The 23,923-nt window shown below is 36.0% G+C and overlaps 1 protein-coding gene across 3 annotated transcripts in view; it reads right to left on the bottom strand.

Moving 5' to 3' along the window:
* The window catches only part of TLL1 (tolloid like 1), a 127,331-nt gene that overhangs the window by 19,453 nt on the left and 83,955 nt on the right, over window positions 1-23,923 (bottom strand). For 2 of the 3 annotated variants that reach the window (XM_039700267.1, XM_039700268.1), the window contains exons 9-16: window positions 23,587-23,702; window positions 18,811-18,913; window positions 17,499-17,615; window positions 16,416-16,561; window positions 10,362-10,557; window positions 8,740-8,865; window positions 5,705-5,865; window positions 2,567-2,747 (exon numbers count right to left, since the gene is read on the bottom strand). In XM_039700267.1, coding sequence (XP_039556201.1) covers window positions 2,567-2,747; window positions 5,705-5,865; window positions 8,740-8,865; window positions 10,362-10,557; window positions 16,416-16,561; window positions 17,499-17,615; window positions 18,811-18,913; window positions 23,587-23,702 — 1,146 coding nt within the window. Of the gene's footprint in view, window positions 1-2,566; window positions 2,748-5,704; window positions 5,866-8,739; window positions 8,866-10,361; window positions 10,558-16,415; window positions 16,562-17,498; window positions 17,616-18,810; window positions 18,914-23,586; window positions 23,703-23,923 lie in introns of those variants that run through there. The other variant, XR_005626621.1, reaches the window with a different exon arrangement.

Here is a 23,923-nt window from a genome sequence, read left to right as displayed (position 1 = left end):
CAATATACATATAAACAGGCAAAAAATCCCCAGCACTTCATCAGCTGAAAAATTATGTCATCAACTCCCAAAAGCCAAAATACTTGAAGTCTCAAATCTGTTCTTCATTGACAGATTAGTAGCATATTATGCCCATATTAAGGAATTCAGAGATAAGAAAGTAGCAGTGTTTTCTGACAGTCCTAAGATGTCTGATTAATTATTTGGAGGTATATTCTTTTTAGGTACTTTAAGTTCAGAAATTTGATTTTTCTCAAGCATTACAAAATTTGTTTTAATCAGAAAACTGTCAAACAGGGAAAGCCAGATGACATAGAAGAATGGAATCTGCTAGAAATTAGAAAAAATGGAAGATAGTTGAGAAAGAATAAAAGTAAAATACTCATATTATATTCAGATATTTGAACTCATATGAAATGCTGGCAGGAATGCATTATGAAGCACTCAGTAAATTTACATACTTACAGATTCAAAGGCTTTTTATAGCAAACTATATTTTTTTAAGGGATTAGATATATACTATATCTAGGACACACCACACATTTCTATTAATTAAAAACCACATTAGTTCAAACTTATCCCTGACTAAAGAATTTATTCTGTGATCTATGGCATCATAAACATTTCTTTTTGCAATTACCTTGTGAGGGAAAGATAAGGACATTTCATTCAGAACTGAAATATACAAGGGAAACAACTTCTGAAGAATTACAACATGGTGCTTTGTAATCCATGACCTTTAGTCTAGTCTTTCTCCAAGGTACAGCATTGGTGGAACCCACTCATTTAAAGTCACTTGAGCAAAATAAATAAATAAATAAATATGTGAAGATGAACTATAACGAAAACCAAAATTTAACTGACTACAGATGTATAAATGTCCAGGAAACACAACTTCTGAACCGTGGAGCTTATATAAATTACTACACTATCACTGCCAGTCTTATCTGAAATATCTGTAAGATCTTAAAAAGATTTAACAAACTTCATTTGCAGTCTTTAGACCTTGAACATGTCAATATATAGTCCTGTAAAAGTCAATGCAACAGTTCCTGCTGGCACAACTAGACCAATACAAAATGACAAGTTGTGTGCTTCTAGAAGGAAGCTCTGTTGGATGTACATATATATTTACTACAAATAACGAGTAAACCTTGAATGCTTCTTGCTAAATAATAAATTTAAAAGTAAAGAGTGTTACTATGGGTAAAGATGGATCTTTGGAACATTATGACCAGAGAAATGTGATTACTAGGAAAGAGTTATACTTAAAAGAGACAAAATGTTTGTTATATCTTTGTATGGGACAAAATACCTCTTTCCATCTTTCATTGTTGCTTAATAAAAGCATCAAAACAGTAATAATAAGAAAATACTGAAAGTCTAAACTGTTGGTAAATAAATATCTTGGTAGATATTTTTTCACTTTCCAAACCACATCCCTTACATATTATACAGATTCTTATTAGCATATTTATACATATTATAAGCATTAGCTATTAGCAGTAACCAATAAAATACAATTTCATTTAAGTTTTGATAAAATATTTTAAGCAAATAATAGCTAGTAATGGTAGCATACTTTACTACATGGTAAGTGCAATCAGGATTCTCCAGATTCAGATTTTTCATTGCTATTAAAACATCTGGGGCACAATTCAACTCCCAAATTCTTCTGTTTGACATCTGGTTTAGGGAGGTGGGCAGATGGGACTGGTGTTTTTTGTTGTTTTACACAAGGTAAGTTACCTATCCCCATGTATGTGTGTAAATACACAGGGAAAACACAAAGCAAACTTTTGCAACAAACACCAAGTGGTCTCCTGCCAGAGCTAGATTTCTATATTCCACTCTCAGTGGGTAATTGCAGAGGCCACTGTTGAACAAATATTTCCTCACATCTCAAGCTTCACTCATGTGTAACTTTATTCAACAGTATAAGTCCTCATATGATATAAACCTCCACTGCTCTGATCTCCCTCAGTAAATTACACTCATAAATAAAAAGACACAGGTTTTTTTCTGCAAGATCAAGCTCTTAAACCCTGTTCTTCTGCAAAACATTAAGAAGTGCAAAGTTTGGCACAGATGTAGCCATAATGTTAAACAAATGTTGTACCACAAAGTGGTAATTTCCCAACAAATGGAATATATTAAGAGACTTGAGTAGAAAAAAATACAAGAGTACACAGTGTGCAATTCATATCACTTTACAACTGGGATTTGAAAAAAATAGCAACAAAACTTGGGATAAAAGAAATCTAATAAAAATGTAAAAATACAGTAAATTTTCTTTTGTCCTCTGTATCTCACAAAGTTTTCTTGCTTCTGCTGTTATTTAAGTACATAAAGATATGTTCCATATATTTTCTACAGACATTACAATTCTGAATGGTATTTTAAGACAGGAGCGTGGTTTATGTTTATGCAAATAAAACTATTTCAAAGCTACCAGGAAAACCATAAGCAAAGAAACCACTCATTTTCATACCAAAATCGTGGTCACTCTACCTAGCCAGTGAACACCTAGAAACACTTACAGGTACACAAGGGTACTGTTCCATACCTGAGAAGAAGTGTGCCTTGAAGCCTTTTTTTGAGACAGTGTTGTCAGACCGGAACTCAATGCGCATGTTGTTGTACTGAGAGGTGATGACTTCAGGCACTTCTGTACCGCAGAATTTACCGTGGAGCTTGGAATCAGAAGAAAGGCCACTGCGAATCTCCACGTAATCGTACTTGCAAACCTGACAAAAGAAAGAAAGAAAAAATATTTGGCTAATCAAAATAAAAGCATGAAGCTGTTTACAAATGCCAGAATTCTGATGGTATATACATTGCTGCTGAATAATAAATGACTAATATCCTTCTTCACTGCCTCCTGATTCTGAAAGCATTTGTAAATTCTTACATTTGTTGATTATAGGTAAGCATGCTTTAAGGTCACTAACACATAGCTATACTATGAATTATGTTCCAACTCATATTTTTATAGATGCTGACCTGTGTTTAATATTTAAATTTCAAGATGCTTAGAATCATTTCCACTTCATTTAAAAAGCCAATATTCCACTGACAGTAAACTAAAATCTAGAAATGTTCATCTAAAAATTATACCTATCTTTGTGCTATAAACCACATACCCCAAACCCACAAATGTTCTACTGCATGCATCTCAAAGATTTTTTTAAAATATTAATTTTCACCTATAAACTTATGAGGTAAGTTTTCATCATTACACATTTAAGACATATTCATTTATTTCCAAATATGTAACTTTCCACTATTAAAACGATGCAACTCTCACCAACAGTAGCATAGCTATAATTTGGAACAGGATTCATGCCATTTTCATTAAAAGGTTAAAAATAAAGTCATGCAATAAAAAAGCCTTATGCAAGGCCTAGTTCTAATGATAATACTTTCAATGCATAATCCCTTGGTCAACTTAAAGCCATCCAGCCAAAAACTTCTAAGCTTCTTAGGCTCAACTGTCAATCGTTTAATCAAAAATGTACCAGTTGTCTGCAATTAATAGCTTAAACGAGAACATTGGCCAGCAGGATTCATACAGAGCTCATATTGGTCCATTAAATCCAAGCTGTATCTGAAAAATTGCAATTTCTAGTCAAAAAAAGTGTCAGGGGACCTGGAAGGGAACAACAGAAAAGGATGTTTTGGCCTTTGTTGTTCTCTCTCTATGAAAAGTTGTCATAATTTCCATTTGGTTTTAATATAATACACTGAAGATGTAGATTAAACTTTTATTGTTACAGGAAGGATTTTCACATGTGGCAGAGTTGAAAATTGACTAATTCAGTTGAAACTCTTTCTGTACAGTATAGAGAACACAAAGATTCATAAAGCTTGAGTTATTGCCACATGTTCATCTATACTAACTGGAAGACATATTTCTGACAGCGCATGTGATTTTCAAATATAGCTCACTACATTGATAAATACCAATAATTCCAGCAATATTATAGTGGTGAGTTTTTATGGTTGCCTAGGTTTAGATCAGAAATCAAATATAATTTCAGATAGGTCTAACATCCTTCCTACTACACTGCACTGAAAAAAAATTACAAGTTAAATTGCACAATGTGAATGTAAAATATTAATTGGTAATAGTGTAAAAGGCATATTAAACTTGGTTGTAAATGGAGGACCTACAGCAAATAAAATAAATTTACAAAGAAATCCTCTGATAACAAATTAAAAAAAGAGTACTTGATAAATGTGTACATTTAACGTCTGCACTTACACAATATATCAGAATTTTCCAGATATTATGTTTCTTCTGATTTTCACAGGCATCTATCCTCAGTGCTACTATTTAACAGTATGAAGCCAAGATTTAGTAGCACATGAGATGATCAAATGCCAGTTCTGATCGTTGAAACACATTTAGAATTTTTCTGTCTGCTTATGTTGAATGTCTTTTATGACCTTAGAGAAGTGATTTAACTTCATTACATGCCAGGTGTTTGCTTTGCAAATCTTGCCCATGTACCAAGAAAGCACAAGAAAAAGGTTTTTATTACTTGTTCAAATGGTAATTAAATTTTAATTCCTTGGGACTTTTAAGCTTTTATTACATCTCTTGCAATTCTAGTCATAATGATTACAGGACATGAATGCAACGTATATATCATTGAAAATCAGAATTTCATGGACTTGAGGACCCACTCCAAAAATTACAGGGGAATAAAAATCTGACATTGCTGCCTCTGAAAATAATATTGAGGTATTTTGGAGGAGGCATGGCTGGTTTGGTTCTTAGTTACAAATCAAACTCCGGCTTTTGTCCCTTCAAATACCTCTGCTCAAAAGGCAGGCCATCTTTATACTACATTGCTACAAATTTATTTAGAAATAAATAGAAATGTCAGAAGTAACATCCTGGGATTTGTGTTCTTAATGCCATGTAAAGAATGTGCATATAAACTCACTGGTTACAGCATGTTATGACTGGAGTGTGATGAGAGAATTCAATGATATGAGAGAGAATTGCCTACAAAGCAGAACAAAAGCTGAAAAGGATGTTGAAACCCACATTTTAGTGCTTCTCATCCAAAAAGCACTGCAACACCCACTTTGTTTAAAGCTGTAAGGAGCATCCTTTAGCACATGGAGGGCTGTGCCCTGTTCCTCCTCCCACCTGGGCACAAGATCCCCCATGCCTCTGGGGGTTGCCCAGCTCAAAAACTGCTGCTGTTCTATTGGGACTTATTTCTGGTACTGCTCATTTCAAAGTATTCCCCCAGTGAGATACTTGTGATTTAAATGCTCCCTCACTCCATCACTAACCACAGCTTATGTGTATTCTTTGTAGTCAGTCTGTAAAGATGATTTGGTTTCTTCAGATTTTCTTCTCTTGAATTCTTTCCAATATGCTTCAGCCCCATTTGCTCTGTTTTATTTTGTTGATAAAAAAGTCAGCTGAGACTCAGCAGAGAACATTTTTTTTTAAATTTCTTGTAATACATATACATTTAGATGATAGGTAAAAGAGAGCTATTCTTTCCATGTTTGTTTTGAAGGAATCCAGAAACAGTCCCAAAACGAAAACAAGAATATCCATGCTTATTGTCAGCATATGAAAGGTCAGCAAGGGTTCTATAAGACAATATCTATTTTCGAATGCTTGTGAAACCACTTAGAGTATAACAGATTGTGCAGCTCTTTGTTCATGGTTACTTACTTCATTCCCTTCTAACTCAAAAAACTCAAACTTCATTGAAATTCGGTATTGCGTTGGGGCAACCACCTGCCACACGCAGTTTTTGTTTGGCGGATACTCTTTTGGCCACCCTGGTGTGGTTATAGTCCCATTTAACTTTGTCAGGAGTCCTCCACAAGCAGCTGTAAAATTAAAAGAGAACATAATTTCGACTGACAGCGCGTTTTACTATAAACAGAAGCACACGGAGAAGAATCAGTCCTCTCATTACTTATATGCTGCAATGCCCAGACAGACTAATCAGAATCTTGCTTTATCATGCTTGGTGCAAACAAAGGGAAAGAGACAGCCTCTATCTTGAACAGCTTGCAGGTTTGTGGGCAGAGATAAGTTTCAGGACTACACAAGGCGTTATCATATTCATTCTTTTCCCCTCCCTCCAGAGACTCTGGTTATTCTCTCACAGCCTTTCCCATGCAAGTCCTCTGACCTCACTGCCCTCCCCAAGACCTTGACCACCCCTCTTCTGACAGAGGGATTTTTAAGATGTGCTTCTCTCCTTGATTATTGATGGAGAATCAGCCCTACCTGTCCCAGCACATATGGCTGTATATGCCTCCCATAGCCTACTAGATAAGGGAACTTCTTTGGAAGAGCAGATATGTACACTTCAGTCACAATTACTTTTGCTGAATCATGGATGTTCAATTAAAAGAAAAAATGCCTCTTATTTCCAAGTATATGCCAAATAATCACCTCCATAAAACAGAAAAATACTGTGCTACGTTCTTGAATGCAGTTCAACTAGCAAAGGATAAACTCATTAATCTTTTCCATCTGTGCAATTTCTTTTTTTTTTTAAGGAAAGTAAAGGGATTTAGAGAAGCTCTCAATCACACTCTGCTACATTGATAACCATTACAGCACTGTGACAGCACTGGAAATCATCCACAAATCTCTTTCCAAAGAGCTGAAGGAGGGAGCTCTACTCAACTGCTCTCTGCTAACACTGAATGCTTTAAAAACTGGCTATTGCAGTCTAGCCGATGATCTCACATACTGCATCTACTCCATCTAACACAGCTGGGAGAATTCACCAGTTACTATGTCAAGGCTCATTTTGTCAACTCCAACACACATCAATGTTTCTCCTGGTCCCTAGTTTTCCATGCAGCACTCTTCTTGGTATACATATAAAAGTAATCTGATGGGAATGGGTGGACTAAGACCCTGGGTCACACCTCAGCGTATAAAAAAAGGCCAGACATAGGTTTAGAGATTGCACCCAGATGACACAAGCTGTCCCCTCAAATGATCCAATCTGGGTCAGAGAAACTACTGCCAGATTTCAATTGCTGCTTCTGAACATTGCTCTATTGATCCTTGAGGCAAGGGTGGGAAATGTGGAAATAGTGAAAAAATAAAATCTTGACCCTTTCTAATATGCTGCCATTGGTGGAGACTTGGATTAGAAGATTATAAAGTAAATTTCTGTGCATGTCAACACTGCAGTGAAGTATAAGGCAAAATTTCTGACTAGAGGCTTTTACTCATGTGTGAATTAATACAGCAAGCTCACCTCTCAGAGGCCCAAACTATAACGAGGAAGTAATGTTCACAGTGACTACACAGTAATTTTGATTAAGCAGTTCCAAGTACTATCTAAGTACAGTGAGTGCCACCTCAACTGGAACAAACACGTACACTTCTAGGGATAGCTCAGGGTTTTTGCTCTACCCTGCACTGCAGCGCTTAGAGTGACTTCTTTTGACAGAGTTGCTTTACTGTTTGAGTGCCAGCAACGTATCTCTTTTCTATTTTTCAGAGGCAGAGAGAAGAGTCTTCTGAAAGACTTCTCTAATATTCTGACTTGAGTCAGCAAGCAGACAAAGCTCAATTCCTTATGTAAATTTGGGTTGACCATCAAAAAGCCCAGAGATCAAACCTCTGTCTTCATGGCCCCTCCTTTGATTAAACTTATTTTCTTATTGTCTACCTGTGCAGACATCCAAATAAATCGTTTTTCCAATGTTCTCTTTACTAAAGGTTGGGGAGGGAGGAAAAACAACCAAAAAAACCCCAACCAACTTCATGAGACCCACAATCTAACATGCCTTTAATCTAGGACTTGCACGAGCTCACACAAACATACAACAAACAAAAAAACCCAAACCAGTCCCACAGATCCAAAAGCAAAATAACAAGAAAGAATTGCAAAGAAACTAGGCAAAACTACCCCAAACTGTGAATAATAATGAATTAAAGCCAGGAAATTAGGAAAAAGAGAGACCAGTGAATTGCATCAGAAGAAAACCAGGACTCCAAGCACCCCAATTTTCAAAATCCATTCACTAGTCACACAGATGAGCTAAGAATAAATTTGTGCTATCCTTTGGTTTATGGGTGTCTATGAATAAAAATCAAACAATAGTTGGTGCGTAATAATCAAGAGCTTATGGTTCTTTCCTTTGATATGAAATATTCATAGAATGCAAAATCTTATCTCAGTTCAGTAGTATATTTACACAGACTTCTGTTTATCTCTTTCTTTTTTCTCCAAATGATTATTTGAACATGCTTTGCTCACCCTGAAAAGTAAGAAAAGCCCACAGTGTGACTAGGAGAGGGGAGGATTCCTCTGAGCTTCGAGCTAAAATAGAGGACCTTGCTCTTCAAGACCTGCCAGCTTCCCAGGCACATCCCAGTCAGAGGTGGTCAGAGGGCTTGTTAAACACTCTGATTCTGAGAAACTCTGCTGGTAACTGTCCCCTTGAGAGACTTTGCTTTAGTGAGTATGAATAGCGTAACAAGTGCTATGAAGTCCTACTTTGCACCATTCCTGATTGACAAACAGCAAAATCTGCAAAATTAAATTGCTGACAGACAGAGGACAAACATGGCTCTGGCATCACTACTAAAAGGACAGCACTGGTTTTCTGGGTTGGATTCCAGAGATCTCATGCTGCTCAGACAGAGCCTAAGAAATGTGTAGCATTTCATTCAGGCCATGGCACTCTGAGAGCTTTAAGAGCCCATAAGACAGCAGTACACTGTACCTTCACAACTCTTCTTGTCAGGACCAAGTTCATAGCCAGGGTCGCAGGCACACTGGTAACTGCCCAGGGTATTTACACAGCGCTGCTCACAGCCACCATTGTCAGGTTTGGCACATTCATCTTCCTCTGCCAAGACAGGCAAGAATGCAAAAATATGTTAAATAATAATCTTCCTCAGCTGTAACTTCTGGATCAATAGTAACCCAGAAAGCTGTATGCATGCCATTATAAGATGCACTACATAAACCACTGTGGTTGCTGACTAGAGGATTTTCAAATGCTAAGGAGACCTGCAATGGAGAAAATAAAAATCTTTCCTTTGTGGAGTGTTGTTTTGTTTTTTTTTTTTTTTCTTTTGTTGGGTTGGGTTTTTTGGGTTTTTTTTTTGGTTTCTTGGGTTTTTTTTATTTTATTTTAACAATATCTACTAACAGCTGCAGAACTAATTTATAAGCACTTTGTGTGCAGCATACAGTAATTCAGGCAGCTATAATCTAAAGATTGTACTAAGTATTGAAGGAAACATTGAAAATCCACAGTAGGGTCACTTGAAGGGCACTTTATCTCCCTCAGAATCAATCTGTACATTATCCTGAATTCATACTCAAAAACAGATTAACAGAATCCTCAAATCCTAGGTTTTTATTCTAGTGATATTAAAAGGAACAAGATGAATCAGGGCTGGGGGAGGGAAAGGAATTGTGTGTTCTCTCTACTAACTCTGAAATATACCCATGAGATTCATTACTGAAATATTCTTCAGATGCTGGAATATTGTTTTTTTACACCAGGACAAGTAATTTCTCAGGGAAAAAAATAAGAGCTCCTACTCTCATGCCTATAGCCTTCAAAGTTATAATTGTCTACAATGAAAGCTATCAGTTACAATTAGAAAAGCCATGGTTTCTTTAAAAAAGAGCAAAAGGTTTTCCTCGTGGCATGACCTGTATTCCAGGTGTCATCATGGCCACAACACTACCAGTGGCTTTAACTGTGCCACCGGCAGCACCGTGTGCAAATTACAAACTTTCCATGCATCAAATGCTTCAGGCATACATGCAACTGTATTTCACCCTCCTCTCCCCAAAAAAACACACATAGCTGAAGGAAAACTAGGAGGTTATTGCTCAATATGATTTTTGATGTGATTTTTTTGGTTTTCTTCCCTCCTTACAGAGAGTAATAAATTGATAAAGAAGACTAATCCAGAAAACAGATTAGAAAAAAACTGACAAGATTTAGGCAAAGAAAAGAAAAAAAAAAACTTGAAGAGAAAAAAAAAGCCATTTGCAATTACACTGTTTATATTTGGTAACACAATGTAAAAAATGTGCCATTTTAAAAAATTAGATATGTTTCAGAACTAAGTTGATTAACTGAACCTCAAAACAGTAGAAAGTTGTGCTGAATATGTTCCTTCATTCTTTGGACACATTTTACTAGGAGATTCAAAAATCTCTATTGTTTTGTTTTGAATAAATTGTATGCCCAGGAAAAAATATTCTATTCAGTCTAGTAGTAAAAAAAGATTGAGAAATATTTTTCATGGCCCTTCATAATTTTCTAGTCCAAGAAGAAGTGATAAGCTGTTCATAACTCCCAAAATATGTTTTAACACTTACCTTTAAAAAAGTTAGCTGCAAACCCTGCTTTGTTAACAGTTCCATCAGAAACAAACTTCATCCACAGGGTATTAGAGGTAGATCTAATGTCTTCTGGCTTGTCATATCCACAAAAGTGACCAATCAAAGGACTGTTCTCATTTGTTCCATCTCGGATTTCCAAGTAGTCATATGCACAGTTGTCATGTCTTTCAATCTGTAAAACATAATTTTCAAAATGACCTACCTGAACTTGACCATACATCAGTCAGATAATAAAAAGAATTTAAATTTTTCAAAGTTCAGGTCTCTGTTTAGGGTTCCAGCAGCAGAAAGATGAATGAACATCACTGAATGGATTTTAACTATACTTGTTTTCTACACAAAAAAAAAAAAAAGAAAGAAAAAAAGAAATGTTACTAAGGACACAACAACCTAACTGGGAAAAAACTAAAAAAGACATGCTCACCTCTAAGCTTTCTAATGTTCTGTTAACTTCTATTCTCATCTCAAGTCCTCTTTTCTCATGTACACTCAACTAAAGAAGATTAATGGCTCAGTAACTAAACAGGTCAGAAATATTCACCATTTTAGCATATTAAAAAGCTCAATTTTCAACAATATGATAAGATTTTTAGAATCTCCCTTGATCCTCAAGGCAGAGCAAAATTTTGCATTTGTCACTGTTCACAGATGTTGCAGGATAAAGGTAAAAAATTGTGGTGCATAAGGAATTTGATGCATCTGAAAAATTAGATCCAAACACATCTAAAATGATCAGCTCTTAAGTAGTCTTAAGACTACTTAAAATATTAGTTTATTTTAAAAAAAATAAAAATTATTTTTGTCCTCTGTCAGAACAAAGGACAAAAATAAACTAATTTTTCTGCGGCTGATGGGTCCAGTTTCTCTTGCACAATTCCTGATTTCAGGTGTCCTCTTTTGATTTTCTGTGCCTATGAGTGAATCTTCATTGTACTGAAACCAGACCAACTGAAAAGTTCCCTTTCCATTTAAACTTTCTGCTGGATGACATTCAAACACAGACTAATATGAGTGAGTGGGCATGTGTGCATGTCTGCTTGAGTAGTGAGCCTTGTGCTTTTTACATAATGGTATTTGCAGAGTTGATCAGAATGGGAATTGCACCAGAGAGGAAAGCAGTAGCAGCCCAAATATGACCTTGTCCAGAAGCTAGTTAATTTATGATACTTGTCTCTATTGAGAGTGTGTCCTTCTCAACAGAATGAAAAACCCGCTTGAGCTGGGTCATTTTACTGCTGGAACACTTCACATCGCTCAGTCTTATTTATAAAAGAATTAACTAGATCCAAGTATTCAAAAATAATTCCTAAAAGAACACTCTTGTTCAAGGACCTGGCTGAATTGGGAGAGGCAAGTTTAGGGATGGAGAGGATGGGGAGGGTGACAGGATCACAGTCAGGTAGAAGGGTTGGAGAAAGCCTCAAATCTAATTCAGCATATCCACATTCTGTTAAATCAATAAAGAAGTCTAAACTAAACCCAGAAAAATCTACATTTGATCTCCAGAGAGTTTTTCTTGCACCTAAACTTCACAGTAAGCAGAAGTATCCACTGGTTCTCTGCTCTACTTGTGCATGACGACCAACGTGAAGCTCAGGAATCACCACAGACTAAGGAGTTTCCACTTAGCACATGAAGATTTCTGATATAGAAGGCAAAACTGGGGGAAGGAACTGTTTGATTGTGTGCCATTTTAGTGGCATGAAAATATGGCACTTACACACATTTCTCTGTCTTCTTTCCAACTTCCCAATTCTCCAGACATTAACATTCATAATTTTCTCCCACCCACTCCTCGGTCACAAACCATATTGCCATTTACTGCAATTGCCTAGATTTTTGGTCAGGAATTGCTTTGGGACAGTTTGGGAATGAGTGAGGAAAGCCAGGAAGATTTGGGATGCAACCACCTATTGCTGATTTTAGTGGCAATTGTATACAACTAATGCAGTGCATGAGCACTGGTAAGTTTTTGACAATACCAATTCCAAATTTTCATTCATCTAAAGAATAAATTAATGACATCATATTCCAATTTGAAAAAAAAAAAAAAATCTGCCTTGTTATCTCAGTAAAAATCAAGAGGTGAACTGGTACAAAGCTCACCAATATCAGTGAAAGAATTGTGCATTTTCCCCACACATCTGTGGTCATTTCAGTACTCAAGACATTTAATTAACATCAGTTTTTTCCATGTTTCCATTTTTTATGGGCAATATGGAAATTATGATTATCCACCAGCCCAGTGTGGCTCTGAGTTACATGTGCCAAATTTCCATTGAGGTGAATTAGTAATTTCTTTTCTGAGGATCACGTTATTTTGGGCAGAAGAGAACAGCTAAAATACATTTAGTATAGGGGTAAGTTTCTAAACTTTCTAAGCCTATAAGAATCAACCAACTTGCAAAGTGCTATTGAGTCAAAAAAACCCATTTGAAACATGGCTGTTCTACCATATTCACTAATATTTAGTTTACTACTAGTGCAAGTGATGCCAGTACTATCAATATTAAAGGGATTAAAGTGTTACACCTATACGTTACCTAACAGATAAGGATTGTGGTTTTGAGAAATAACTGGTACTTGGTAATCAATGAAAAAAAATATTTTAAAATGTGGAGTTTTTCTCTGAACCTTAGTTTTTAAGATTACCTGATACTATCATCTGGGAACACTACCATACAAAGGTCTATCACACTTGCAATAGTCTCTTATTCCTCCTGTATTTTCTGTCTTTCTTATTCTTCCTACTTTCTATTTGTTCATTGAGGAAAACCTCTTCCAGTTAATGAAAGGACCCCTGGTGAGTTTGGCTGTAACAGGACTGGTCCCATAAATCTTGTTTACTGGAGCACTAAAATGTCACAAGATATTTACATTATATTACATGTTGATGAAAAGAAAGATGCAGAATATTAGCAATTTTTAAAAAGAAATCATATCTAAAATTTTTTTACAAAAAAGTGCATTTCCTATAGGAAATTGAAGGATAACCTCAGCTCCTGAAGGCCTTGGAGGAAACCTAGAATTTAAATGGCATCAGAGAACTAAGTTGAGAAAATGTCAGAAAAATTACTAAAACAGGCACAGAAGAGCAGGAAAACACTAGGAAATCTCCCAGAGAAATGGCAAACCAGAGATATTCTCCACATCCCTACTCAAAAAAGAAAAGGCCTCATAGATACTTTCAAGTTTAGAAAAACAACAAATCAACCAAACCAAAAAACCCAAACAAATACCGACATAAAAACAAACAAATACACATCCAGAGTACCTTTGTCTTATAGCACTCTTCCAACAGAAAAAAATGAAAAATAAAAGAAAAAAATGGAGAGATAAGGATATGAAGAGCAAATCTGGGAGCAATTCTCTTGCAGTAAAAATCTTTATTTGTTGTCATTGTTAATTTTTTTCACAACATCAAACTGCAATACAGGTAAACATATCTGTCTCAGGTTTTAGACATCAGTCATAAAAGGTGGAATATATGCCTAGTAAAATCAGAAGTTCAGATAAATTTTATTCCCTGATTTATGTAAAAATGATTTAAATTATTGCTATCTGCACAGAGTTTAACAAGGTCACTCAAACAAGGAAGATTAATATGAATCTGCTCTACATACCCTTGGGATTTTTTAAGCTGGTGAGACTGTGTGCCAAAAAAAGGTCTTAAATAAAAAAGCAAATAAACTTAGGGAAAAAACCTTCTAATTTTCAAAGAATATTATAAAGGTGACTGTAACAATGAAAAAGATGGAGTTCCCAGTCCCAACATCTCTACTTTCACACAGACAGTGGAAATTATAGCAGCCAAATAAGAAAGTGTAATCCTGCACTCAGTGGAAAATGTGTTGCCCACAGCAGGCAAAACAAGATGACTCATTGATACAGTTTGAAATTCCCAGTTTCCCTAGTGCTTTCATTTCAGAATGAAGGTTATTTATACAGTTTTTTTCCCTAGTATTACATAGGGATAATGAGAATTCCTCTTACTTAACTGTACCTTTCAGAAGACAGAGAAGTAATTTTCTCACAAACACACTGCAATAACTCTCTGGCCTGACATTTACTTTTTTCTATCTCAGCTGGCACCAAGAACAGTGATTTTTAAGCAACTTTTTGTTTTACTGGGCAGTGCACCAAAGATTCAGTCCAGAGAGGGACTCCGTACCAAAAACCAGAACACCTACCTTCAAGAGCTAGGAGCAGAAATACAAATCAGTGGTGAAGGTCCAGGCACTCCAGAGCAGTTCCCAAAGTAACTCCCATCCTCAGCAGGGAGCCCAGTGGGTGAGCCAGTAAGAGATGCCACAAAGACAGATATAGCAGTCTTGTGCCTGTCTGGGGTGTCTAATTTGGTGCTCAAGGGCATCTTGCCACTGTGGAATTACAGCTCAGACTCTCCCTGGAGAAGTATTTCAAGTCCCTACTGTTGGAATTTTTTTTTTCTTTCCATAGCACATGAAGTATAAGCCCCAACTTGAGACTGTCCTCTGACTACATTTCTGCTCAATTTCCTCTTTCTTCTTATGAGGTGTTAGTCCACATGTCTCACCTCTAGAGTGCCATAATACTAAACAGTCTGGAGGAAAAACTGGACATTTCTTCCGGAGGCATTAATCTCTTGTCTACTAAAACATTCTGTTGTTTGTTGGTCCTTTGGTTCTGGTTATTTCCTGAATGGTGAGGCATAAGCATGCCATCTTCACACTTGTAAATAGTCCCTAACTTGGTCATTAGAAAAAGTTCCTGAAAGATAGGGAGAGATGTTTGATTCTCCCAGTAATGATACTGAACTGCGGTCAGTTCAAGCACATGCAGACCACTGCTGATGAACTGCATCCAAACCAAATATTGCAGCAAATCTCTTTTGCAGAGAAATAGGACCATTTCCTTTGTCATCACATTAATAAATGCTGAGCACCAATGGCAGACTAGAAAAGCTCCATATCTAGTCAGTAAATTATATAAAAGGTACTCAAAACATTCATTTTCAACAGGTCTTAAATAAAGAGACTAACACACTATGGTAAGTGAACTTGAGCCAGATCATGCAGCTCAGAAGACCAGGGGAAGCTGATCTTGTCTGCATTAAAACTGACATTAATTCAGAATTTTTAAAAAAAAGGGAAATTAAGTAGAATCTATGAAAATATTAAAACTTTGATATTTTACATTCATAATTGCTGATAAATTCCCAGTCCCTTAGTGTCTCATACTCAAATCTTTCTACCAGTCACTGTAAAAATGTGCCATAACCCTGAAGTTTGTCTGCAAGACTAAAGTGTCAGGTTGGAAATTACAGCTCTGTTTCCTATACCTGTATTAAGATCTATGTACAACATAAAGGAAAAAAGCCTAGATTTTTAAAAAACATTCTTCATGTCCTTATTGCTGAAGTATATTCAAATAAAACAAATTAACTCAAAGTATACTGCTAAATTTATCCACAGAGTTCAAGCTGGTGTATTGTGTAGGAATAAAACAGACATTAAATACCACTTTTTATTTTTATGTAATAGTCTACCACAGTTTAGAAATGCTATACACAGTGTGATGTATACTAAAAACATACACCTATGACGACTTACCACATCTCTTTTCTTTCCTCACTAAATATAGGTTTTGGATCTGAATATCAGTTTTAGGTTTGTTTCCTTTTCAAAGCAGAAGCCAAAGAAACAGTGGTTTTTTATCCAGTCACGCATTCATTTTTTGACAATAAGATTTAGCAAAAATCAAAGGTCCTGGTTATTTAACAGAATATTGATGTAACCTTGCTGAGCTATATTATGTACTTGGTAAAATGTGACTATCTTCAGTAATTTTAATATTCTAATTCAAATATTAGAGATAACATAAAAACCCTATAATTTTGATAATTTCTGGGGAAGAGAAACTTTCATAGATTATGGAGTTAATTTTCATAGGGAACTCTTAAATTCATTCACAGGTTTAATAAATATTTCTTTAAATTTCACTATCACTCAGCCACTAGATGCTTGTCTGAGATTAGTTAAAAGGCTTTACCTCAAATGCTTGAAAGGTTAATCCTACATTGTAGTTTTCTGACACTGTTATTTTCCACACACATTCCTTCATTGGTCTGTAGTCATCAGGATAATTGGGAGACTGGATCTGGCCTTCATTTTTGTGGATTTCACCTCCACAAATAGCTGATAAAAGCATAACATTTTACTGTCAATAATGACATTTTCTATAATTTCCCCATGCCCAAAGTGACATTATATGCTCCCATTTTCAAAACTAATAATAAAATTGTTCTGGACAATACTTAAATCTTAAACCAAGAATAAATTATTGAAAACACAATTGATTTAAACCATTATATGTACTTTAGCTAGCAAATATAATTTAGCATTTCTAATAGCTCTAAACATGTCTACAGTGTTGAGGATGAATTTGTAATTACGGATAATCTGAATCTATACATTTTACAGAATATATTTAAAGGGTCAAAATAATTAAATTTTTGTTCACCCTTGAAGTATACTTCATAAACATTCTTAATTGATATTTACTAACCTTTAGAAAGAGACAAATGAAAGCAAAATCTCATATTTTATAATGATCTATGCATTTTAACCTGCAGTTTATCACTTCAAGCTTGCATTCAGTTTGAAGAAACAGCTAATATAAATTAAAAAATATTTTCATGAAAAGTACAGGTTCTGTTTTAAACAGGTGAGTGTTGACTTGCTAATACACCCAATGTGCATGGGTGCCTTTGTTAACTATTCCCAGAGTATATGGAAAATATAAGACAGATTTTTCTGAAGGATCAACAGAAAGTACACACAGAAATCTTTGCAAACACTAAGCACAAGAACATGCATACTTAGTAAATAAAGACCGGTAAAAATCTTTATGATTATTATCAGTGATTTCCCCTGAAAAAGAGCTCAGCTGAAATTCAGTCATGGGAGGAGTTTCAAAATGCCCTGTCTAGTAATTTAGCACCTACTATCTCTTGGTGATAAAATACTGATTTCATATGTTAGTTTTGGTGGGGATGATTAATTTTAAAAGGTATCTGGTTAATATTATTTTTTCCCAATAACCAAATTATTTTTAATGCTATAAGAGGCTTACCTTCATAAACTGCTGCAAAACCCTTCCCAACCCAGTTGCTGCTGCTGCGGAACTCAATCCACATCCTGCTGTCGGTGGATGTGAGCACTTCTGGCAGTTTGTCACCACAAAACCTGCCTAAAAACATGCAACCAGTAACTGCATTTTCTGCCGCCTCTGAAGCCAAATGCTGCAAACATTTATACAAGTGTTTAACATTATAGGCAGAAGTAGCAGAACCAAGTCAGTGGAACTATTCATACGCTTATGGTTAAGCACATCTGTTTCTGCAGATCAGGACCTAACACACAAAGATTTTATTATAAAGCTTTCAGAACTTTTTATTGCAGTCAGGCTCACAAGTCTAAGCATAAAACCTTAGGGGAATTAATGAAAAAAAAATATTGTTAGAGGTTGTTTATATACATACAAACACATGCATTTTGGAAGGGGAAAGTGAGTACTAATCTTAAGAAAGGAACAAATGCAGGTCACAGTAATACAGCTGATTGTGTCTAAGGGCCAAAGAGATTTAAAAAGCAACATCTAAATGACCTATTCTACATTACCCTCTTAAAGTCTGCCTAGATAGGTAAAATTTCTGGTTTTCCAGTTGATAGAGAACACAAGAAGAGGATAATTACTGTCTGGTCTAAACTGTTTCCTCTTTATTTACTGCTCAAGGCCAAAAAAATAGGTACTCCTTTTAGAGAGCTGTCCTCTGTATCTGGGCACTAGCATTATGGGAGGTGAAATCTTCCCACCAACCTTCTAAATTAAAAAAGGATGACTGCAGCTTTTACATTTCCATTGCAACCCAAGCTTAAGTCTCTATTGCTTTGCATTTCTCTGGTCTGCAAGAGCAGGGAAGGACACACAAGGAACAAAGAGAAGTGATCTGTCCCAAATCTTAAAGGTACAAGCACAGAGCTCATAAGAACAGCTCTACAGCAGGTGCATGTTCTCATCACATGACCTATGAATTTCCCATCATATGCTCTACAGATTTGTCTGTAAACTTCTTCCCTATTTCTGTGGGGGGGAAAAAAAAACCTACGGCAGCTTCATAATTCAATATCCATAAGCAAAGCAAAATCTTGCACATTTTGTAGTTGTCATCTTTCCACCCTTGCAGCTGAATACTGGCAAGCTGCAGCGAAAGGAAGGCTTGAGGCTTGAAGTCAAGGCCATTTAGATGTTTGTTTTTTTTTTTCCTATCCCCAAGTTTAGATCCATTCTAGACACCTGAAACCCAAAAAGTTTGTAGTGGGTTCAACAGCAGGTCCACTGAGCCCAATGAGTGTGGTGCAGTGGACGGTGCAGCGTTGCATACCAAGCAGAGAGGATTTTCTCCAGTAGCCATCTCTTACTTCAATATAGTCGTACCAACAGAGACTGCTCTTGTAAAGATCCATGGTGGTAAAGTTTAAAACGATCTGCAATCAGATGAGAAGCCTAAATAAATCATGTGTGGTAAATAAGAGAAAAACAATCTCGACAACATTCTGAAGAACTGAAGCCAGAGTGATCACCTGTAATGGAATTCCAACTATTCAGACATCTAATTATCTTCTCCTCAATTATTTCTTTGACTAAGTACAAATTTACTGGGAACATGAAAACTTTATTTTATTTAATCTTATATATTTGCACAAATTCAAGACAATCTACTCACATTTAATTGCTCACAGGGAGGTTTTCACTGAAGTAAAAATCTGAGAATACTAATTAGGTAAAATATTAGAGTAATATAATTTTAAGTATGTTACTTGATAATTCTATTGCCAATTCCTCTTCCATTACATTTTTGATATAACTAGCACTGACTATAATCAGCTGCAAATAAAAAAAAATTAAATAATTGTTTTAGTTTGGTTTGTGTTTCTCCAACTATTGCTTTGACAAGACACTTTACTTTCAGACACATAAACGTTGAAAATGTTGGACAGTAATGCTGAAAGAAAGTTCACTAACAAAAAAGAGTATACAGTCCTTTAATGATTCATAATGAAACTACAACAAAGCTTTTTATACAGAAGTCTGAAATCTGCACATTTCTGGAACTTGTGAACTTGGGCTCCAAGTGTTATTGAGACTATCTGTAAACATAGTTTCATTTTTTCAATACTTACTATAAGGACTACCTTTATACTAAATTACATTATCCCGGTTTTAGAAATATTAATCCCAAACTGCCATGAACTTACACTTTTAACACAGGAATAGGATTTTTCCTGATCACACACTGACACAATAGCTACTGTTCAAACCTTGACTGACTAGGATAGTCTTAGCATCATGTCCTGCAATTACAGGAATAAATCCAAATAAGCAGATTAAAAGTTATTAATATTTTGTATTATGAAATTATTTCAAATGAATACCTTTTTATTGGATTTAGGTATACTTGGAAAAGCAATTCATGTTCTTCAGAATCAGTTCCTCAGTGTACATAAATAAATATTTCAAACTAATTGAAATTCTTCTCTATTCACATTTGAGCATAGAATTGCTATTATCTTAGCTTTGATCCTAGAAACTCGCAATTGAACCCTGCCATTATAAAACAAACACAAATTGCTGCACAGGAGCAGGTACCTAACACTTCAAAAATACATCTCCATGGCAGCCTATGGAGCAGCTGTCAGTTGAAAGGAGAGGAATTTACCCTTAGTCCAGATGTAAGGAAAAAATTTTAACACCATAACTGGAAAAATGAACCCAGACATTTAAGTAATAAAATGGATTAGTTCCATCTCAAACTTCTCAGTTTCATGCACCCTTTCATGGATATTTAACCCACAGGACATTCTGGCTTTACTACTCAGGCAGTCCTTCAGGAAGATGTACTGAAGAAATAAATGCACAAATATTGCCAGAATTCCAAAACCACCTATTTACCATGAGAAATATGAAGAGCTAGCTAAAAGTAAAAACATTCATATGCTTTACTCCGCTTCAGTTTTTTAATACATTTCCAAATTCTATTTGAATCTACTCCAGAGGGTGGCAGGGAGATCATTCTCTCATTCACAGAGAACTTCTCTGTCCTTAGCAGAATCCTTCTTCCTTCAAATAAAGAGACCACACCAACTTACAAAACTTTTGTTCTCCTCAAATCATCCACTTGGAGTTCAGATTCCCTCTAAACTCCTATCTTCTTATTTTCTCAGAAGTAGCTATCTCTGTTTGTATTTAGCCATACTGCTTGGAAAGCCTGCTGCCCTCATCAGTCTGGTCCTTTCCCAGCCATGCCAACTTTACCCCCCGATCTGTGCAGTCAGAGGGGTTCAAAAGGGGGAGCCCTTTTTCTTTGCCCTGATGAGATGCAGACAGCTGCTTACACTAACCCAGCTGGCTCTGCTGGAAGCAAGCTACAGAAGCCACAAGCTATACCTCCTCCACTGCTTCAGCTCCTTAGAGCCTGGAGGTCTCTCACCAGTCTAACCACAAGTTTCCGTTTTTTCCATGACACAGCTGAAACATCAGATTTCTTCTCTGGTTTTTGTTTGGAAATTCACCTTTTTCCAAACCTTAATTGCCAGGATAGGGGTGGGAAATGGATGGTTTCACTTAGCTGTGATCACGTCAATGTCTCAAAGTGCTGCTATCTAAATTCAAATGGTTAAAATTTAATGAGCCTCCTCAATGGCCTCTGCTTTTGCAACTACATGAAATAACCTTCAGAGCCTTTTCACACTCTGACATGCCAAGGTATTTGATGATGCAGCAATTTCTTAACACTGACCAGAATTCAATAGCTGTACATAGGCAGAACCTCCAGTCTGTCACAGCATGATTTCTGGTCATGAACCAAACAAGTCTGAATATATTTAAGATTCCAATTTGCTATTCTGCGAAGTACTAAATAGAGCTACAGACAAGGCAGAGCTTGTTCAAGGGGACAGGATGGCTGAGAGGCTTCCCAGGAAAAACAATCAATGGGTATTTGTCAGCACAATTAAAGAATTATTGATTACACACCAGATTTGATTGTGCAACTGCAGCTTCCAAGAGAATATACCATACCTCCTACTGCCTGAGATAAGAAAGCACAAAATATACAACAAATACCAGTAATACAAACCAAGGTTTTTGCAGGCGGCATTTTTTTACCCATATCAATCAAGGATTTTCCTGGCCTATTTTATCTTTCATGTAAAACATTAAGGAAACTGAAAAGTAATGTAACCTATTGAAAAAGGCAGATTCAAATAAAACACTGGCACAGCTGCAACTCTCCCTATGCCAATAAAATTTCTACACACCAGAAGGCAGGATTCTCCCTGGCTGGGGGCATATAGCATCAATAACACCATCCTCCAAGATTTTCTGTGTATAGATATACTGAGTACAGCTTTTACAGCTACAGTTCACCATGTAGTCTTTAGTCTCAAAAGTAAAAGGTAAAGGAGTAAATTGGGAGAGGAGCCAGTCCTCTCATGTTGCTGACTTCAACACAGGGGCTTTCCCCCATTAAAATTTTGTCCAGTATAATGCAGTCTCAGTGGTGGTCACAAACTCAAGACTACTTTTTTTTTGTTATATTACAAACATATTAATATTACAGTGGTGCCTATAGATAGGCTTACACAAAGTTGGAGTATGCTATAAATACTTAAACATCAACTCAGATGTTAGAATTTTTTCAAGAGCAAATAATTGTAGATGAACACACTTTTTTATTGTTTTTTTTTAATGGAACTGGAAAAAAACTTAAGCCATTTTTGTTGATATCACAGTCATGTCTAAAATGCAACACAAATAATGGGGACATAAATTAACTATCTAGAATAATTTTCATCTTTTGCACAAACATTGTCTTATTCATCTCTTTATTTTTTTCCCCTGACAACCTGCTGAGCCACCCTTTTCCTCCCAGCAGAGAGTGTTTAGTTTTCCTCCTGTCTCTGGCTCTTGCCCAGAGGAGGGCAAACACTCTCCAAATTACTTTTCTTTCATTCCCCACAGTAGCAAATGCCCTTACAGCTTCTCAGGAGCTATTAGAACAACAAGAGTATATATTCTTGCTGTCTACCAGGATCCTGACCTGAAAGAAACATGGAACAAAGTAATAAAATCAGGAGAAAAGAATGTCCAATTCATACATAGTGGGAGATTTCTGAGACAAATTACTGAACTATCTGGGGGCAAGTGCTGGGTCTTCCTATTTGAACTTGCCAGTACTGAATCTGTTAGATTCTATATTTCAGTCTTTGGATTTTGTATTTTAGTCTTTAGTACTTGACTGCTTGATACTAGCCACTGCTTCACATAAGGAAACTCACATCCTTTTTTCTGCATATTTTGTCTCAGATGAAGCTTTTTATCACTCCCTCTATCCTTATATGTTTTGAAGCAGCCCAATATTTGAGCCAATAAATTAAAATGAGATTTAGCTAGCACATTTAGAAGGTGCACACAAGAAGGACAGGTTTTACTTTCACTAGGATGGCACACTGGGCACACTTCTCTCTCCAAACTACTCTCACTGAGCCAACTTTTTTCCCATAAAATTGATCCCCAGAAAGTAAAACTATATGGCACACTTCTCTCTCCAAACTACTCTCACTGAGCCCACTTTTTCCCATAACATTGATCCCCAGAAAGTAAAACACTAGAACCAATACCAAGGAACACCTACAATGACATATTCTTTACTCATGTTATTGTGGTTTCATTTTAGAAACATCTTAATGAACACAGCCCAGCTAGCCACAGCCCAGCTAACAGCCCCATACAGCTCAGTCTGCTTGTCCCAGCCCATGCTGGAAAACAGACCATTCAGGAATCTGAATCACCTCTCCTACTCTTATATTGAACCATAAATTGAACTGGGAGCCAGTTTTTAAGGGCATTCATGCTGCAAGCATACAGCAGATTGAAATTATGTCTTTATTTCACAAGTACATCCATTGGATTGATGATATGATTCTGACACCACAAATCAAAATAAAGTCAACTGTACATAGTCCATGGTTCCATTTTTTATGACACACCATTATTTTCAATTAATATGCATCTTTTAAACTTAAACAAAAAGCTAAATAATCACAACGTTTTACTTTGAAAATAGTATCTGTGTCTAGCTAAAGAAACATTAAAATACCTTCTCTCCTGGGGTCACAGAGATTCTCCATATGCAGTGTGTGTAGGAAGGATAACCATTTGGAAACCCAGGAGAAGAAAAGTTGCCTGTAGATTCCTGCAGTGTTTCTCCACAGGCTGAAAGAAACAATTACAGTAGAAACATAAAATTTAATGCGCCTCACAGAGAAAAATGCATCTTTCCAATATCTACTCACAATACATTTAACTCACTGCAGATGCAGAATGGAAAATAAACTAGTTAGTTTACAATTTATTAAAACCATGATTTTAAACCAGTCTGACATTCATCCCCTTTTATGCAGGATGTTTTTATTCCATGAACTATTTCACTTGTG

This window comes from Passer montanus, unplaced genomic scaffold, assembly GCF_014805655.1.
Source record: "Passer montanus isolate IOZ18808 unplaced genomic scaffold, ASM1480565v1 scaffold14, whole genome shotgun sequence".
Classification (NCBI taxonomy): Eukaryota; Metazoa; Chordata; class Aves; order Passeriformes; family Passeridae; genus Passer; species Passer montanus.
Note: the sequence above shows the minus strand (reverse complement) of the source record. Positions and strands in the feature narration are given on the sequence as shown.